An 18,814-nucleotide genomic window follows, 5' to 3' on the forward strand; every position below is an offset into this window, starting at 1 on the left:
GGCTCCATTCGGCTCAGGCCAAGCCCCCGGGCTCTGCCAGCCGCCCTGGGTCCGGCTCCAGGGCGCGGGAGCACCGGCCTGGCCCAGCCACGCCCCGGGCTCCTGGGGACGCTGGGTCTCTGGGGTCCCGGAGGCCCCCAGCCCTTCTTCCCGCGCAAGCGCGCGCACAGGCCGCTGGGTTCCCAGGTGAGCGCTCGGCACCTGTCCCGGGCTGGACCGAGACGTGGCCTTGGGCTGGGTCTACGCGAGGGTCGGTTCTGGCGCCATCTGGGACATGGGCCACCGCTTCCAAAAGGACTGCGGGCAACCCACAGTGGGGAGAGACCGTTCACAGTCCCCAGGCTCAGTGTGGCAGGGGAAACGACCACCTCCAGCCAGGGCTTTCATTCTCACGCCGAGGTTTAGCTTCTTTACGGCTCTGGCAGCGCTGGGACCCCCACCTCCAGCCCCAGGCTGTCTGTGTGCCTCCGCTTACTTGCGCAGGACCCGCGGTGACCGTCCCAGGTCAGCTGGGCAGGTGCGCGCCCCTGCCCGCGGCCTCCCCTCGCTGGGCGCAGCACTCCCTGCCCGTTTGCGTGGGTTCTGAGAGTTTCTCCAGCTCATCTCCTCACTCCCCTCCAAAGCTCTCCACCCCACCCCGCCCCGAGCCCCTCGCTCACTTGACTCAAAGAGCAGACTAGTATTTCCAGAGCCAGCCTGCCGCCCCTGACCTCGGACAACACAGCTCACCGGCCTGTATTCCCGCCTGGGAAAGGAAGCCAAAGATGTGTCTACCTACCCCGGCCCTGCGGACCCAACCCACTAATTAGGTGGAAAGTGACCACGCTTGGTCTTTTTGTTTTGAGTTTTTGTTGGTTTTTTTTTTTTTTTTTTGGTGGCAGTACTGGAGTTTGAACTGCCGTTTGTTAGGCGGGTGGTCTGCTGAGACCCTTCTTCAGCCCTTTTGTGTACTGATTCCGTGTGTGTGTCTGTGTGTGCACACGCGCGCGCGCACGAGCACCCCACCAGGACTGGCGCTGGAAGTCAGGGCCTGTGCTCTTGTACTTGAACGATAGCTCCACTTCCAGGTTTTCTGAAGGCTCATTGGAATTAAGAGTCTTCCAGACTTTTCCTGCCCAGGCAGGCTTGGAACTGTGATGCTCAGATCTCAGCCTCCTAAGTATCTAGGTGTGAGCCACTGGTGCCCAGATGCCCAGATTGTATTGGTAGCTTTTAAGACAGTCTGGCTTCCTCCTTGGCGTGATCCTATTTTTCTCTTCCATGATCGCTAGGATGACAGGTGTGTGCCACCATGCCAGCTGAGATGAAGTCTTATGGACTTTTCTGCCAGGAGTGGCCTCACATTATAATCCTCCGGATCTCTGCCTCCCACGTAGCTGGGATTGCAGATAGGAGCCTCTAGTATCTGGCTTGTTAGACTCCTTCAGCTGATGTTATAGTATCAACAGCAACTGCAGTGCTCTGATTTCCACATCCCTGAATGGGCAGATGGCACATGTTTGACACACTTAAGAGTCATTCAGGTTTATCGTGTGAGAATAGTCTCTGTTTGTGTTCTGTTTATTACTTGGTGGGGGGGTGGATTTGGGGAAGTTACCTGTGAATTTGTATATTCTTCTACTATGTCAGGTATGTATGTGCTGTTTACTCAGTCTGTGACTTAACTTTCTAATGTTGCATAAGTAACTAATTTAAATCCTAATGTAGTAAAATATATCTCTCTCTTCCATAGCTCCTGCTGTTTTGCTATAAAAAAATCATGCTCTCCCATAGTTTTAAATACTTTCTTCTATGCATTCTTGTTAAATTGTATTTTTCAAATTGAATTTTAATATCTCTGGAGTTAATTCTGTGCAGAGAGTGGTGGGATCTAATTTTACTTGTTTCTCCCATATGGCCCAGCAGTTATTTAAATGCCCCTCGGCCAGAGGCTCCTTTCTCCAGGATTTCCAGTTCTGCCTCTGACTGGTGTGAGCTGGATCCTGACCTGAGCCTCCATGCTGGTCCACTGCTGTCTGCTCACGGACACACTGTGGGCTCACAGCCACACTGGGGGTTCACAGCCACACTGGGGGTTCACTGTCATCACAGCCACACTGGGGGCTCACTGTCACTACAGCATTTCTCCAAAGTGTCTTTCTACCTGCAGAACAAGTCTCAGCTCCTCTCTCCCCTCTTGGGGACCTTGCAGATGGAGAATATCCCATCATTCCAGAAAGTTCTGGTGCACGGCACTAACATGAACACATGTTGGTTAAAGAATGGAGGCTCCACAAAGAATGAAAATAGAACTCCCCCCAAGTGACCAGTAATGCCACCAAGGGAATCTATCCAATGGAAATCAAATCGTATCACAGACACGCTTGCACTCCTATGTCTACTACAGCAGTATCCCAAGCTTTGGGGGAACATTCCAGAAGCAAGTACAGCACTAACAGCCAGGCCAGGATCTCTCTCCACATTCCTAGGAGGATCAGAGATCCTGTGCCATGTGCTTGACATGCATGTGTTCCCCGAGCCACACTGGCGAGGTGCTACCTGGAAAGGTGGGCGTCCCCCCCAAGCCTCACAGGGGCCTTGGTGGGCCACCTGCTAGGCTCCGCGGCACCGTGTTCCACGTCTCCTTTCTTCCCATGACTTTTACCTGAGTACAGGCTTTTTTGCTGAAGTTCTAGCTTTTCAATTTTTTGTTTTAAAATAAAGCAATTTTATGTTTTATGAGGGAGCATAGGATTATTATTTTAGCTGCAAGAAATTTTAGAAGCCATGTCATCTATTTCCCTGACTTTATAGTCAAGTAGAACAGAATAAAAAGATTCAATGTCTTAGTTATGACAGCAGTTGGATGCAAACAAAGGCTCACACTCGGATAAATACGTTCACTCACACAGATTTTTAAACTCTTTCACTTCCAAATTATTCTTTTGACAAATATAATCTTCAAAAGTAATTTGTGTGAGTATAAAATGCAATCAGTCTCCACTCAGACTGACATTGTCAGTGTAAATTTTTTGTGGGGGGGAAAATAACTTCATGTGCAACCATGCAAAAAACAAAATGATCTAATGATTTCAGAGCCTGACACTCATTTAGAACAACATGAAGACAACTTGTCTACCTAATGGTGCTGTGCCAGCACTGACTGCTTGGGCTGGACCAGGAGCTGCTTATGTAAGATGTGATCACAGGAGAAGCTGGTACAGGACTGGTGGAAACTCTCTGTTCTATTTTTACAACTTCTTGGAGTCTTAAATTATTTCAAAATAAAAAAAAGAGTTATTTTTTTAAGACAACGATACATTGCTAAGACAACCAGTGCTGAAAAAGTTGAGACAAAAACCATCATGTCATTGAATTGCTCCTTTGAAGGGCAAGACAGTCCCAGAGGACTCCAACTGTAGCCTCTGTTCCCAGCCTCACTCCATCCTCTGCTTCCCAGTGGCTCCTGATCCACTCTGGGCTTCAAGGGGTTAAGGAGTAGCTCTGGCCTAGCCTGAGCTCAAGATTCCCTCCAGGCAAGGCTCCTATGCTTCTGAGGTTTGGAGAACAGGTCCCTCTTGCTCTTCGTATACTGGAGGTGGCCTATGGGCATGCTACCACGTGTGTGAGCCTAGGTTCATCACACAGGACTACTGGGGTTTGAACTCATAACCTTTGCTTGCCAGGCAGGCACTCTAACACTGGAGCCACGTCTCTAAACCCAGCATTTGTGTTTCAATGGGCAAAGGGACACTATGGTGATCCATCATATGTCTTCAAGCTAAATCTTCTATGAGGCTCTGATTGGGGCTGAAAGTATGGCTCAAGTGGTAGAGCACCTGCCTAGCATGTGAAAGGCCTTGAGTTCAAACCCCAGTACTAACCACCAAAGGAAAAAACTATGACTGGAAAAAAAACAACATGCATTTCTTTTGTCTTCTACTGTTTTACTATTGGAGTCATAGGTGTTAGTGTTACTGCAAAAGACTTGCCACAAATGGTATGCAGGGTTTGTCTGTCCACATCCTAACATCATACCTCATATCTGCTCATTTAATAACCTCAGGCTTCTCCCGGGCATCGCCAGCCATGCTCACAAGTTCGGCCCGTGAGTGTTTCTCTGTAGACCTCAGTGGCTGTCAGCCAGCCTCATTCCTGTGGGAAGACCCAGTGGTGCAGGGTTCCCCAATACCAGCAATTCTGGGAATCTCTGGGGACTGACTGTTATTTGGACAGTTTTCCTTGTACCTTCCAAGGATTCTCTCAGACAATGGAAGGTAGGTGTCTCCTGTGTACTGTGGAATTTCTTCTTACTTCTGGGTCAAGTTCTGAATCAGGGCCGAAGGAGGAGATGGTGCCTGATGCAGAATGTAAGAAGAGACCATGGCGCCTCTGGTTGGGCACCAGATGCCGTGATGGGGTTGAGCTCCAGGATGGCCTTGTGTGAATGTGTGTGTACATTGGGAGGAGCAGGTGGGGCAGATGGGCGCTGCCTGGCTCTCGCTCGGGAGGGGCCTCTGTCCACTGGTTGGGAGTTGGGAGGGTCTGGTTCAGCCCACAGGCTTCCAGAGGTCCCTACCTCCAGTGAATCTCTAAGTCTGCATATATCTGAGATTTCTACCCCCAGAGGTCTCTACCTCTAGCTTATCTCTAAGTCTACATAGATCCTGTGAGAGTTCAAGCTCTTTGTCACAGATCTCATGGGATCTAGTAAGGCCTTAGGCATCTGTATCGATGTCCACAAATTGTCTCTGGGCCTCAAGCGTAAACTATGGTGGTCACCTATTTGACTGACTGGTAGGTCATCTCCAGACAAGTCACAACTGTCACACGATAACACTGGTCCCCCTACTTACATTCATTCAAAGCAAGTACCCCTCCCCCAACATCTAACCCTCTCAAGACACGTTTTCTTCATCAGTTAGTCTTCATCCCCACCCAGGCCCAGGCCAGTACCCACTGATATTATGTTTACTATCTTTCTTTCCTGAGAGTCTCTTCTCATCTTCTGCCCACACCACACCTCTGCCACTTGTATCTATTTATATTTTCCCACACCCGTGACACCAACACAACTAGCTCGCTAGCAGCCAGCCTCTAGACAACAAAGTGGAACTCCACCTCTGCTGTTTGTTTGCTCTGTGTCTCTGACACATCACTTACCATCTTTGAGCTTCACCTTTCTCTTGAGTAAAATGAGGATAAATAGCAGAATCAAGGGCCATGCAGTTATTACTTCCTTCTTCATCTTCTTATTGATGAGGGACTGCATTACGCATTTCCCAGATATGCAAGTGATCCAGGGTAGGGCTGGACCGGCCACTAGATACAAACACACAATAAACGATCGCTAGCTGGAAACAACAAACCATTCCGTCACTGGAGTCACTCCATGGCTCATTTTGTCATCAGTTTAGGATCGTCCTGTTTTCTCAATCTCCCTCTTCTCTTGTAACCGCTAGTCTAGCATTCTCATACACACGTGGGAAGATAAGCGAGGTCTCCCCTGGCTTTAGAAGCCATTCTTTCCTGTTCATCTGAGGGCAAGAAGGCTGTGATCTTATCAAAATGGGCCTAGACACCTGACGCAGTTGCTAATTATTGCCCAGCTGACGTTTTCTGACGTGCCTCTGAGCAGCCTTTGCGGGCTGGGGATGCCAGCACCACAGGTCGCCAGGGAAACTTGGCTGGACAGCAGCTGATTTCAGTCTTTTGCCCTGGAAGGTGGGCAGTCAGAAGGTCCTCAGATGGGTGGCTGGCAGGCACGGGTTGGATAACGTGCCTTTTGTACCGCAGACGCAGTGATACACAACCCGACCAAAGAGCTCTTTTCCACTGGGACAGTTCATGCCTGTGAAATCTCTACTAGGAACATGAAACAGCTGTCTCCAGATGTGATGGCAGAAGCCTTCGTGCAAACCTCAGCCAGCTGTAAAACAAGCATCACAGCCTAGAAAGGAGTTTTCAAGTGGCTGAAAGCGTGTCTGTAGTCTGAAGCTAAGAAAGCAGATCTGGAAAAACCGTGAGACTGGCTTGTACACACCAGCTCCGGGATACATTTTGAGGTGGGTGGCAATATTTTAGGGAAAGCAGCTCCGATGGCCGAGGTGCATGGCGATGCTCTCCCTGTGTGGGAAGGGGCCCTGTTCTGTCTCACACTGTCATCCACGGTGCTGGGATACTAAAAGAACACCATCTCCCAGGTGCCTGTGGCTCATATCTGTAATCCTAGTTACTCGGGAGGCTGAGGCCTGGGAGATCACAGTACAAAGCCAGCCTGGGAAGAAAGGTCTGTGAGACATCATTCTCAAATGAGCCAGCAAAACTCTAGGCTGGATGCATGCTAGAGCCAGTCAAGCAGTACAACACCAGCCGAACAAGGGCAAGAGGTTCTGTGTAAGTTCAAGCCCTGGGTCAAACAAGCAAAGCCAACAACGTCCCATACACCCAAACTGACCTGTAGAAATCAGCTAGACTTTCTGTATGACCAAGTGTCTTTAAAGTTAACTTTTTTTTTTTTGGTCGGTCGTGGGGCTTAAACTCTGGGCCTGGGCACTGTCCCTCAGCTCTTCAGTTCAAGGCTAGCACTCTACCACTTGAGCTACAGCGCTACTTCTGGGTTTTTTTTTGCTTCTGTGGTGTTTAGCAATCGAAGCCAGGGCCTCAGCCCTAAAGTTAACTTTTAAACAAGAGATGTTTTGGTCTAGGATGACTGCAGAGATCTATCCTGAGCATCCTTCTCTGAAATCTCAAATTTTAAAACATGAAACATTCAAGTTTAAAGCTGGAAATATAGTCAAACATCTCCTTTCACCAGAATATAGCTTCATGGGGAGACAAAATATGACTTTAGCCACTTACATTTTAATGAAGGAAATAAAAATCATAGCTTTTATGCATCTTACTTTAGCTAATTCTCAGAAAGTTGTGATGAAACTAAGAATCTTATACAAAAATATAAATTTCACAGAGAAAATTTTATATTTTATAGACATAGATCTGTTTATTTATAAATTACTTTGAACTCCAAACCCACTGTTTATTTGGAAACCAGTTATCATAAAATGTGTCATAAACCATTTTGCTTTCTAAAGACTCCATAGGAATCAAGTGGGATATGTTAACTAGATAAATTGCAAAACTATCATAAGACAGCATCCACTAGCTTTAAGAGAGATTAAAACTTCACAGGATGACTTGAAGGAAAAAAGCTCTGATTTTAAACAAGTGTGGGAAATCTTGGAATCTAATTTAACCTTTTTTTTACCATAAACATTTTCAGGTCATTCCCTTCTCTTCACTTCTCTTTCCCTTTTCCCCTCCCCTCAGATCACCATACGCAGCCCATGAATGACTGAAAAGGAGCAGCTTGATGGGGTGTCTGTGTGTGTCTGTGGATGTGTCTGTGGAGACTCACAGCTGGTCCAGCTGAGCTGCATTCTGCCTGACAGTCTGTGGCTCCTGAAGAGACTCAGGCGCCTCTCCGGGAGGCCTCCCCTACCTGCAATGGCACAGAGCATCTTCAAAGCCTATTGCTTCCCAGAAGCAAGCATTAGGAAACATGCACAACTTGGCAGATGGTCTTATGAACTTTCTCAGTGCGCTGAGGTTTGCCGGGTGTCGGTGGCTCATGCCTGCAATCCTAGCTACTCAGGAGGCTGAGATCTGAGGATCACAGTTCAAAGGCAGCCCACGTAGAAAAAAATCCGTGAGATTCTTCTCTCCACTTAATCATGAAAAGCCCAAAGTGGAGATGTGGCTCAAGTGGCAGAGCATGCACCTGGAGCACAAAAGCTCAGAAAGAGAGTGCAGGCCCTGAGTTCAGGCCTAGAACCAGCACCAAATAACAATGTCCTGAGGTGATACGAGAGGATTGTGATCCAGAGAGAGACAATTTGGTTTGAGATCTTCATGCCCAGTCCAAGAACTGAACCTAAAATGTACATGAAGTCTGTGTCACAAAACTGTCTTTACTCCTCTCTTATTTATATTCTTGTATTCATTTGCTGAGTTCCTGCTGTTGGCCAAGTACAGGAGATGCAAAGAGAAAGTAAAATCCTGTTCCTGCCCTCAACAAGCTTACTGCCTGCAATGGAATTAACACGTGGAATAAGGCCACAGGTGCGGAGGAGAAAAAGAAGAGTGATCATACCTCCATCTGTAAGCCAGGAAACATTCAGCCCCTGAGTTGGGTCTGAAGTGTGCAGATAAGAGGCATTCAGCCTGAGGAAGACGAATGGACAATGGGGAGACGAGAAAGCCACATGCTGCATTTGGAAGGCGGTGAGACATTTCCTATAGCTGGGGTTCTGCGTGAGAATTACTTGTAGAGATGAGGCTGTGACCTTGATGAAAGGTCAAAGGAATGAGACCAGAAGCAAAGTGGCCACTCAGGAGTCTGGGACAGAGGTCCTGGGGAGAGAGAATGAGAGAATGAAGTTGTCCACTGGGAGAGGCAGGGGAGATGAAGATGATGGAGGCTGGGAGGAAGTGCACAATAGTTAAAGAGGACCTTGGGGTCCCACAGGGAGCACCAGGAGGAGGGGCGATGGAGGAGGAGGGGCGATGGAGGAGGAGGGGCGATGCAGGAGGAGGGGCGATGCAGGAGGAGGGGCGATGCAGGAGGAGGGGCGATGCAGGAGGAGGGGCGATGCAGGAGGAGACTGCTCATGGACCGGGAGGAGGGATGTGAACATCGGCTCCGGACAGTTGAACTTCAGGTAGCCCAGGGACATAGTCGAAGCCACTGGTTGATGTTAAACTGGTTATAGCAGAAAGCTGTGGGGAAATTATTTGCCTATATTTAAATTTTCTCTTTCTCATTAGAGTTTAAGTAGACTCTGATGGCTGCTTCTAAAAAGAAACATTAAGAGAAGGAAGAAAAGAGAGAACAGAAAAGAAAGAAAAAGAGAGAACAGGAAAGAAGGAAAGGAAGAGAGGAAGACAGAGGGAGAGGGAGAGAGAGAGGGAGAGAGAGAGAGAGGGAGAGAGGGAGAGAGAGAGAGGGAGAGAGAGCGCGCGGCAGGCACCGGTGGCTCACACCTGTAATCCTAGCTACTCAGGAGGCTGAGATCTGAGGATCATGGTTCAAAGCCAGCCCAGGCAGGAAAGTCTGTGAGACTCTTATCTCCAATAAAAACCACTAGAAAACTGGAAGTGGCACTGTGGCTCAAGCAGTAGAGTGCTCAGGAGGGCGCAGGGACAGAGCCCAAGCCCAGAGTTCAAGCGAGAGAGAGAGGGAGAGAGAGAGAGAGAGGGAGAGAGAGAGAAAGAGGGAGAGAGAGGTGGGAGGGAAGAAGGGAGGGAGGGAGGGAAGGAAGCAAGCAAGCAAGCACATCTTACAGCTGCTTTTCTTCTCCTGACACCGTCCACCCTTCTCAGCCAAAGCTGTCTTTCCCCCTCAACCCTCCGTCCTGAGGGATCATCAGATCTCCCGCAGACTAAATCCAATAGATAGGGCCACATCCCTCTGAACGCCCTAGCGCCCTTCAGATCACTAAGCCTTCTTGTGATTCACTTTCTTCTTCCTCTGGCTTCTGGGGGCCCTGTGTTCACAGCCTGGGCGTGGTGATGGCTGTCCTCCTCTGTCTACTTCTCCCTGGGGAGCCTTGCCAGGCTTCTGCCCAAATCTCTCTCTTCCCTGCAAGGGGTCTCTGGGGGACCCCCACCCCCCAGAGCTCCACTGGTCATGAAGAGCAGAGCGGTCAGGGCTGCCTGACGTCACCGGGCAACACAGGTAGAGCAGGGCTCGGGGCTCCCTCGAGAAGCAACTGGGAGCACGCTCGCCAGTCACGCCTGCAACTTAGAATTCTGCTACTCCCCGTCCTCACCTCTGCCTCTTCCTCCTACATCATTTTTGTGGGCCATTGTCACTTTACTTTTACTTCCTTCGCTCGTGCTTCTTTGAGTAGACTACGTACTGGAATAGTCCTAGGGGTTTTCATGCTCTGAGTCTCAGAGAATCCATCAAGGCTAGTTCTCAGAGACAGTAAGTACAGCCAGAATACAGGAAGCTAAGAATTCAAGTTCAACCTGTCAAACTCAAGCCCTTGTCTTTCTCACCTGGTTGTTCTGCTTTTGTTCTCTTTCACAGAGCCTGATGCTCATGCAAGAGCAAATAAACCACGAGTGGGAAGTAGAATTGGGGCTCAGAGCTCCTCAAATTAGGCTTTAAGGTCTTCTTTGTATGGGTTAGGCTTTGCCTTTATTGGCATTGGATTTTCCAGGTTCCTGACTCTATGCTTGTAGTTTAGTTCCATTCACCCTAGAGGATCCCAAGTGGAGCAAGTCCATCAGAAAAGGCCTCCCTGCTGCTGCTCCCCTGAGCCGACCCCAGCAATCACCCCTCCCCAGTGCTTCCGTCAGCCTGGGTGGGGAAACAAAGCCAGGATTTCCACCACAAAGCTGTTGGATGGAGCACAGTGCAGGGCTCTCCCATCATAGCCAGTGCTAGTAAGAGGCTCATCATGTCTGTCTTTGATAGACACAGCGGCGAAGCCCCTGGAGAAATAAAGTTGTTTTCCAAGATGCATGTGCAAGTAGAGAGAGCAAGGGGGAAGGGAGAGACAGACAGACAGAGACAGACAGAGGAAAAAACTAGGTAGAAATAGGACTTATCTTCACCCTTTCTGAATGAATTTTTAAAACCTTCTTGAGGCCAAACTTAGCCCCGCATTTTTTTTTTCTGGCTTCTTGGTGAGGCCAAAAATGCTGGACATCTGCCACACCACTTGCTATGTATTCACGCAAGTGATCTCTTTTCAAACAAAATCTGGATGCTTATGTATCAGCAGCAGAGCTATTCCTGGACCAGAAGCATCCTGGTGACTTAAGTCAACCTTTAATCTTCCCATCGCTCCCTGTCTTCACTGACCTGTGATGCAAGCCCAGCTTGGCACAGCGGTGCCCTGGTGCTGCCAAAGGAGGCTTTATGAAATGTGGGCCCTGAGTTGTAAGAACAGCCTGGGGCTTGGCGATTCCAGATACCTTCCTTCAACTCTCATCCACTTGAAAGTATCCGCTGGGGGCCAGGCCCTGACACCCAGGAAGGCCAAAGAGACCCAGGCCGTGGATGGGGCCCTCCCCACCCCCCGACCCTGCTCCCCTCCCCCCCCCACTCCCATCTCTACTTGGAAAATACACGTGACTCTAGAGTCAAATGGATTACTCTGTTTCAAGGTTATTTTATTAAAATACAGGCACATGAAAATAGTAAAACGATGTGGAAGAAATATGTAAAAACTACAATCTCCCATCCGCTTCTCCGTGCCCAGCCACTACCTACAAAGGGAAGGTTTGTTTGTTTGTTTGTTTGGTGTGTGTGTGTGTGTGTGTGTGTGTGTGTGTGTGTGTGTGTTTACTATCTCAGGGGACCAATAAAAACGGACCCTAAGCCCTTTCTTCCCTTCCTTTTTTGGCAGTTCTGAGGGAATCTAGAGACTTCCACAAAAGATAAGCTGTCCTGGCCCATAATCCTCTAAGTATTTTCAGACTGCAGATTAGTTTTGAGTTCTTCCATGTGTTCAAGTTATTAAATCTTGATTTCCTGTTCTAGAAACCTGAACTGTGTCATCGCCATGAGAACTCTGACCACCCTTCATTCTAGGTCTTTGGCCTCATGTCTTCCTCAGTCAAAAGAGATGAGATTTGGGTCTGGGAAGGTGGCTCAGTAGTAAAGTGCTTGCCTCACATGTATGAGGCCCTGGGTTCTATTCCTCAGCACCACATAAGCAGAAAAAAGATGGAAGTGGTGCTGTGTCTCAATTGGTAGAATGCTAGCCTTGAGCTGAAGAGCTGAGGGACAGCGCCTAGGCCCAGAGTTCAGCCCCCACGACCGACAAAAAATAAAAATTAAAAATTAAAAAAAAAAGAGATGAGATTTCTCTTGTAGATGCTCCTGAGCACTGTGCAGTCTCGCCAAGCTTAGGACTAGCCATCACATACCAAGTCCCTGGGGGTGGGTTTATGGATGATGACACACACAAGACTTCCTCCCTTATCACGAATGGCGTGAATTCATCTGCTCTGAGCAGAGTCACTAAGATAAATGTTACCAAGCCTTTTGCCATCTCCTGAGCAGCGTGGAGGGTGTACAAGGAAGGCTGGAAGTGTGGACCAACAAAATACAATAAGGACACAATCAGGGACTGCGGTACTGGAGGACTACAGCGGGATTTCAAGCCACCACCGCCTGAACTCCCTCATGATCCTGGAGGCCTGGAGCCCCAAATCCAGCAGTTGGCAGGGCCTGGCTCCCCCGTGGGCACTAGGGGAGGATCCGCACCCTGCCTCCTCCATCTCCAATGGCTACAAGGTGTTCCTGGTTGGTGGTCTCTATCCTTGTCTCCTGGCCTCTCCTCTTCTCCCCGTGTGTCTCCTTTGACTCTCAGACACTGGTCACTGACTGAGCCCACTCAGACCTTACCTGCTCCATTAGGCCCTCAGCACTGACCCCGCCCACTCAGAAATGAGCCAATCAGTGCCTCTGCTCAGAGCTCCTGGTGTCTCCAGCATCCCTGCTGCTAGTAAGTCCTTTATCTGCTGCCCTCCTCCAAGGGCTGTGGAGCCTGGTCCCAGGCCCCTGGAGGCCTGAACAATAAGGCCTCCCTCCCGTGCACATGGGCACAAAGCCTCAGAGACTGAGACTCTTCAGCTTCTGTCCACACTTTCCTCCCAGCCTCCCAACCCGAGGCTCAGCAGGAGAGACCCATTCTGACCTCCACCTCTATCTGTCATTTCTCCTAACATGCTCCTCTGTCAGCCAAAAGTAAAGCACACAAACTCCCCGAACATAAACCCAGCTGGAGGCGAGGCACTGGGCCATCCTGCTGTGGGAGACAACTGGAAACATTACCCCATGGTGCTGGACCTCAGCTTCCAGGACAGCCGCTCCGTCAGGGGTGCCCTCGTGCCCAGAATGGCCCCCGAGCCTGCTTCCCTCTTACCAGCCCCACCAAGCTTATCAAATTCTTTTCTGTCAGCATCCTTTCCAGCTCCTTGCAGGCCGGCATGTCTGTTTTCTCACTGGGAATACAATTCCCAAAATACCCTGAGAACATTTGTTTTTTTTTTTAAACACTTTTGCCAGCTGCAAAGGAGGAGAGTTAATTGTGGTTCCCAGGACTGAAGGGTCTAAAACCACATGAAGAACCCACCAAGAGGAGGGCAGTCTTGACCCTCAATTAGATCAATTGCTGCCAGGCACTGGTGGCTCACGCCTGTAATCCTAGCTCCCCAGGAAGCTGAGATCTGAGGATCAGGGGTTAAAGCTAGCCTGGGCAGGAAAGCCTGTGAGACTCTTATCTCCAATTAACCAGCAGAAAGCCAGAAGTGGAGGGGTGGCTCAAGTGGTAGGTAGTCAGCCTTGAACAAAAGAGCTAAAGGACAGTTACCCAGATGGTGAATCCAAGCCCCCTAACAGCACAGACAGATACACACACACACACACACACACACAATTGTGGATCGTCTCATTAGTGAATACCCATAGACCATTTGTGCAGGAAGACATTCCATGAGGTGGCTGTAATTCTTGACCTAAGTTGCACTTTCATTCTGTAGCTGCTGGGTCTACAAGCTATCCACATTTGACATTTCTAATATCATATGAAACAGTAACACACACGCTTTTGTTGTCATTTGTGTTTTTGTGATTTTGTTCTGGTAATTTCAGCACTGTCAATGATCTGGACTATTCAAGCAGTGGTTGCAGGTTTTGCTCAGACATAGACTTGGTAAGGTTTGTAATTTAAAAAAAAATCTCATTCTATGTTCAAGCCTTCCCAATTGTGAATACAATGCAACACAACACTGGTTATAGATATCAAAATTATCATTCTAATGAAAAGCACACAAAAAGATATTCCTTCTACCAAGTGCTGGGACTGAGCCTTGCTCAGGCACACCAGAAGGACCCATGTATGTGTCTGAGTGTTTTACAGGGTGCAAGCTGGCTAAACGCGGCCCTGGGGCTTCTGTCCAGCAGAGCTCCAGTTCTCACACACTGCTTGTCTTGTGGATGGAGAACTCGAACTAGATTTGAATTCTTGAGATCCAAAGGCTTCTTATTATTATCAATTTGGGATTCAAAGATTATGTAATTATTTTAAAACGATCAACAGTATTGGTCGTATTTAAAAAATCAGTAACTAAGTTACAGTGCTTTCTGTTAAAAAAAATCTCTTTTATTTAATCCTAAAAGGAAGGTATTTGTTCCACGAGTCCCCTCCTGGCTACATCTAACTCCCTGAGATGCACAGTTCATCCTCTGGGCACACGGGGTTTGGAAGGGGTGTCCTTCCCCAGGCACTATTGTGACCCAGGACTAAACAGGAAATCTCTGAGAGCCAGGAAATGGGGAGGAAGAAGCCCAGGGAGGAACATTGTTTTAGGAAGGAGGCTGGCGGCTCCAACAGCCCCTCATCCTCACTTCAAATGTACCTAGGGCCTCTGCTTGAAACTGGAGAGAAACTGGCCTTCACAACGGGAACCGTTGACACAACCAGGCTATTGGAGCCAGGAACATTGTCTTCCTGTGAACAGAAGACAGCCTACTCCTGTTTGTATTAAGTATGGCAACTTGCATTTTACTTAAGGTGAATAAGTTCAGTTTCTGTATTAGACTTTAGTGGTGGCTACTGGATCAGAAATGTAAACTGTCACGTTCAATCTCCACTTCTAAAATAGATGACAGGGGCTGGGAAGGTGGCTCAGTGGTAGAGCGCTTGCCTTGCATGCCTGAGGCCCTGGGTTCGATTCCTCAGCACCACATAAGCAAAAAAGAAAAAAGCTGGAAGTGGCGCTGTGGCTCAAGTGGTAGAGTGCTAGCCTTGAGCTGAAGAGCTGAGGGAGCGCCCAGGCCCAGAGTTCAGGCCCCATGACCGGACCCCCCCAAAAAAATAAATAGATGACAATGAGCAGAAAATAAAATAAGCTTCCATCCAATTAACTTTAAAAAAAACCTTTTTATCTTGCTTTTAGTTGTAAAATGTTTATTTAGTCCTTTGTTGTTTGCTGTGCGGCCCAGGCTGGTCTCAAACTTGCCACCCTCCTTCCTCAGCCTCCTGAGTACTAGAATTACATGTGTACGTCTTTGTATTCAACTGTTTGGTTCTTCAGGATGGCTCTACTATTTAAAAAAAAAACAACTTTATTAGCATCAATTAGTTGCACAAGAAGGCTTCATTGTGATGCATCCATACATGCACACAATGTACCTTTAGTAGATTCACCCCTTCTGGCCTTACTCTTTCCTTTTGGCCATTTCCCAACCCATTTCCGCAAGCTTCATGAAGACAGACATATTCACCCTTCTCACCCTCTCTGTCTCCTCTTCCCCCTCTCTCTAGTACCCTCAACTCTACAGAACCCATGACATTTCTCTCTTATTTTATAGTGTATGCTAATTATTCAAAGGTGTTTCATCATGGCGTTCCACACATACAGGTAGTATTTTAATCCGATGGATCTCCTTGTCTGCTCTCTGTCCCTCCCACCACATCTCATTAGTCAACAGTTCGTAGTGAGCTTCCTTTCACCATCTTCATTCACAAATGTGTCAGTATTGTCTATTCTCTAACATCCTCACCCCACGTTCCCCTCAAACAGTCCCATACTTACAAACATGTTCTCCAGTGCACACGTGTCCTGTGTTTATATATATGCTCATCTGTTAAGTCTAACACCCACAGATAAGAGAAAACATAAAACTTTTGTCTTTCTGAACCTAACTTACTTGGCTCAACTTGGTGATCACTGGTTTTACCCATTTCCTTGAAAATGACATGACCCTCTCCTTCTTTAGAGCTGAATTGTGTAGAGATGCTACATATTCTCCACCCATTCATCAGTTGTAGGGCATCTGGGCTTTTCCACAGCTTGGCCAGATTTCTTATTTGAGTACAGTACTCTTCGTTTCCAACAAGCCTGTGCAGTATCTATATCAACATCTATTAACAATTTAACAATTTAACTGTGATGCTAGCCTCTCCACCTTTCTCGTTTCAAACAAACCCTAATGCCCACTCCTCCTCCCAGTTCTGCGACCTCTGAGTCCCCTCCATTGTGGAACCTCCTCCCTCTTCCCGGCCAGACCTCCCCCACTTTGCCTCGAAACCTAAATAAGGACTTGCTTCACTCACAACCCTTTCCTGGAATGCCCCAGGCTGTTCCAGGCACTGCAATCTAAGTGATTATAACGTGATAGCATTAATGGAGAAAACATGACCAACTTGTATCAGAAAGGGTTCTCTATTAAATTGGCAGTTCTCTTTTTCTCATCAAATGCCTTTCTCTACAGAATATTATTTTAACTACCTTCAAAAAGTTGCTAAGGCAGAGACTTTAGGCCTAGAAGTGGCTTCAGAAGTTCAGTGACTGGCCCACAGCAGAAACAGAAGTTGGCTTCCTGTCTGGAATTAGTGACATAGGTCATATGGCTTTGTCAAGGCTGCTGGGAGAACTTCTTTTTGTTGTTGTTGTTAATTGTGGGGCTTGAACTCAGAGCCTGGGTGTTGTCCCTGAGCTTCTCTGCTCAAGGCTAGTGTTCTACCACTTGAGTCAAAGCACCACTTGCAGCTCTTGGGTGGTTAATTGGGGGTAAGAGCTTCATAGACTTTTCCTTCCTGGGCTGGCTTTAAACTGTGATCCTCAGATCTCAGCCTCCTGAGTAGCTAGGATTACAGGCGTGAGCCACCAGTGCCTGGCTGCTAGGAGAACTTCTGATGACTTAATTCACTAACTCAGCCCCCTCTGACTGGTTTCAGGATCAAATCAGGTGATGCTTAGCTTTTATATAAAGGAAACACAGATTTTGATGACCAGTAACAGCAGAAACAATCTCCTAGAAATAACTCTGTCTAGACTGGATTAAACTCCTCTAAGCTAGTCCCTCAAAGTAGATCTCTGCTTAGACCCTGGAGGGATCTGAACTCTTTCAGCTGCAGTGTCTACGACGGACAGATCCGACTCCATGTCTAATGGTTTCATAGCAGGTACAGTACCCAGGGAACACTTTAATACAATATCCTATTCCTTAACACATGGCTGTTCTCCCTAAACTTAATCATACTCCATTTGAGACTGGATGAAATTTTTGTTTAGATTGCAAAACATTAATAAAAAAATCAAAAGCTAGAGAACAGCTTCATGATGAACTGAGCATAGCTTTAAGGAGAGGAAGCTCAGAAAGTCCAGAAATTGTGTCTCAAAACCATCACAGGCAGGCGCTGGCTGCCCAGAGAGACTCCTTAAGTTCAGCCACTGCCAGAAAACAGAGAACCCCAAAAGTCATCAGAGGGTTGTTCATTGATGGACCCTCATCCAGAACAGGACTGTCTCTGGCAGGTTGGTTTAAAGTAGGCCTGGTACACCGCAGAGCTTGAGGAGCTCAGAGAAGTGCTGGCTAGCTCACAGATGGCCAACACGAGGTGGAAAGAAAAGAAAAATGTGGAAAACCTCCTGTCTCTCTCAGGATGTGACAACGCTCCATCCCCTCCTCCTCACGCTCTGAGTGAAAGCAGATCACTTTGCCCAAAACATAAATAAGAAGCAGGTATCACTTGGGCCTCTCGTCCCCAGCAAAGCCGCAGATGGTGCCAATGATTTTCAACAGCCCAGGCCTGGGGGAGGGCCCTGGACTGGGAGGGGCGGCTTACCCATGATCCCTCACAGCAGAGGGCTCTGAGCCCCCTACACACCAGTCAGGGTTTGGGAGCACATGAACCCCCCCTGCCCTCACCACACACGACCACCCGTGCTGATATGGGCTGTGTCTCTGAAGGTGTCCACCCAGGGGCGCGGCCAGCGCTGGTAAAAAGCGCAGTGTCCTAAGGGAGCGAGGCACATGAGGTCAGACTCAAAAAGCCAGTTTCCCTAGACAGAAAGGCCAGGGAGGCTGAAGGGGTGGGGTGAGGAGAGCGGCAAGGATCAGGACAGGGTGAGATGTGCAAGAGGTAGGCTCCGGCCTGGAGTGGAAAGGGACACGGACCGCGTTCCCCGCACGGTCTCGCTCCTCCACCCATGTTTCTGGTCACTCATCTACCAGCTTCTCTGCCAGCTGGCCCGGGCCTGCCCTGAGTTCAGAGTCACGTGTGGCCCTTCTGGGAAGTGCTGGCCACACCCAGCTCAGGCCTCAAGGTGCCCTGTCCTGCTGTCCACAGGCGTGGGGCAGTACTGCAGAGAAAGGAGTGGTTTGCTGGCCTGGGGCCAGCGGGCGGCGAGCGCCTTTGGCTGAGCAGGTGCTGGGGCTGTGGACGGTACAGGGTCAGTGCAGGTTGCATTCTGCTGGATGGGGACCTGGAGCGGAAGGCAGTGTGGCCATTTCTGAAGGCTGAGGGTGGGTGGAAGGCACCATGTTTCCCGATGAGGAGCTATAGGGACAGGAGGGACCTTTTGCTGGACCAAGTGACCCCTGGAAAAGCTGGCCTCATCTCTGGACTCACCCACACACCTGCCCGCTCGGAGCCCCACAGAACCTGTCGAAGTTCTCTGGCCTCCATGAACACTGGCCACAGCCCTGTGCCTCAGTTTCTCCAAGTGAGCATTCAGAGCCATCACATCATAGTCATCCATCACACGAAACAATCCCATCTCTGGAAATCTAGCCTATAGAAATAAAGGCTGATCTGGGCAGTAGGTACTGTAGCAAAAGGCTAAACACAGGTGTGCCCACCAGTGACACACCCACGCTGTGGCAAGGTGGAGTCACTCAATGAAACAAGTTGGCCTGAGGTACAGCCGCGTGCGGACAGTCAGGCCTGGCTCTGCCTCCCCGCGCTTCCCTTCCGGAACAACAGCCACGAGCCATCGCAACTGAGCAGATGTGGGGCACAACGCC

The 18,814-nt window shown here is 48.8% G+C and overlaps 1 protein-coding gene across 1 annotated transcript in view; it reads right to left on the reverse strand.

The window, feature by feature from the left end:
* Window positions 1-18,549, reverse strand: part of Slc22a3 (solute carrier family 22 (organic cation transporter), member 3) — an 89,608-nt gene extending 71,059 nt beyond the window's left edge. The window contains exons 1-2 of the mRNA XM_013024526.1: window positions 18,420-18,549; window positions 17,717-17,804 (exon numbers count right to left, since the gene is read on the reverse strand). Of these exons, the coding sequence (XP_012879980.1) occupies window positions 17,717-17,804; window positions 18,420-18,549 (218 nt within the window). The remainder of the gene's footprint in view (window positions 1-17,716; window positions 17,805-18,419) is intronic.
* Window positions 18,550-18,814: the final 265 nt, after the last annotated feature.

Source organism: Dipodomys ordii, unplaced genomic scaffold, assembly GCF_000151885.1.
Source record: "Dipodomys ordii isolate 6190 unplaced genomic scaffold, Dord_2.0 Scaffold77, whole genome shotgun sequence".
Classification (NCBI taxonomy): domain Eukaryota; kingdom Metazoa; phylum Chordata; class Mammalia; order Rodentia; family Heteromyidae; genus Dipodomys; species Dipodomys ordii.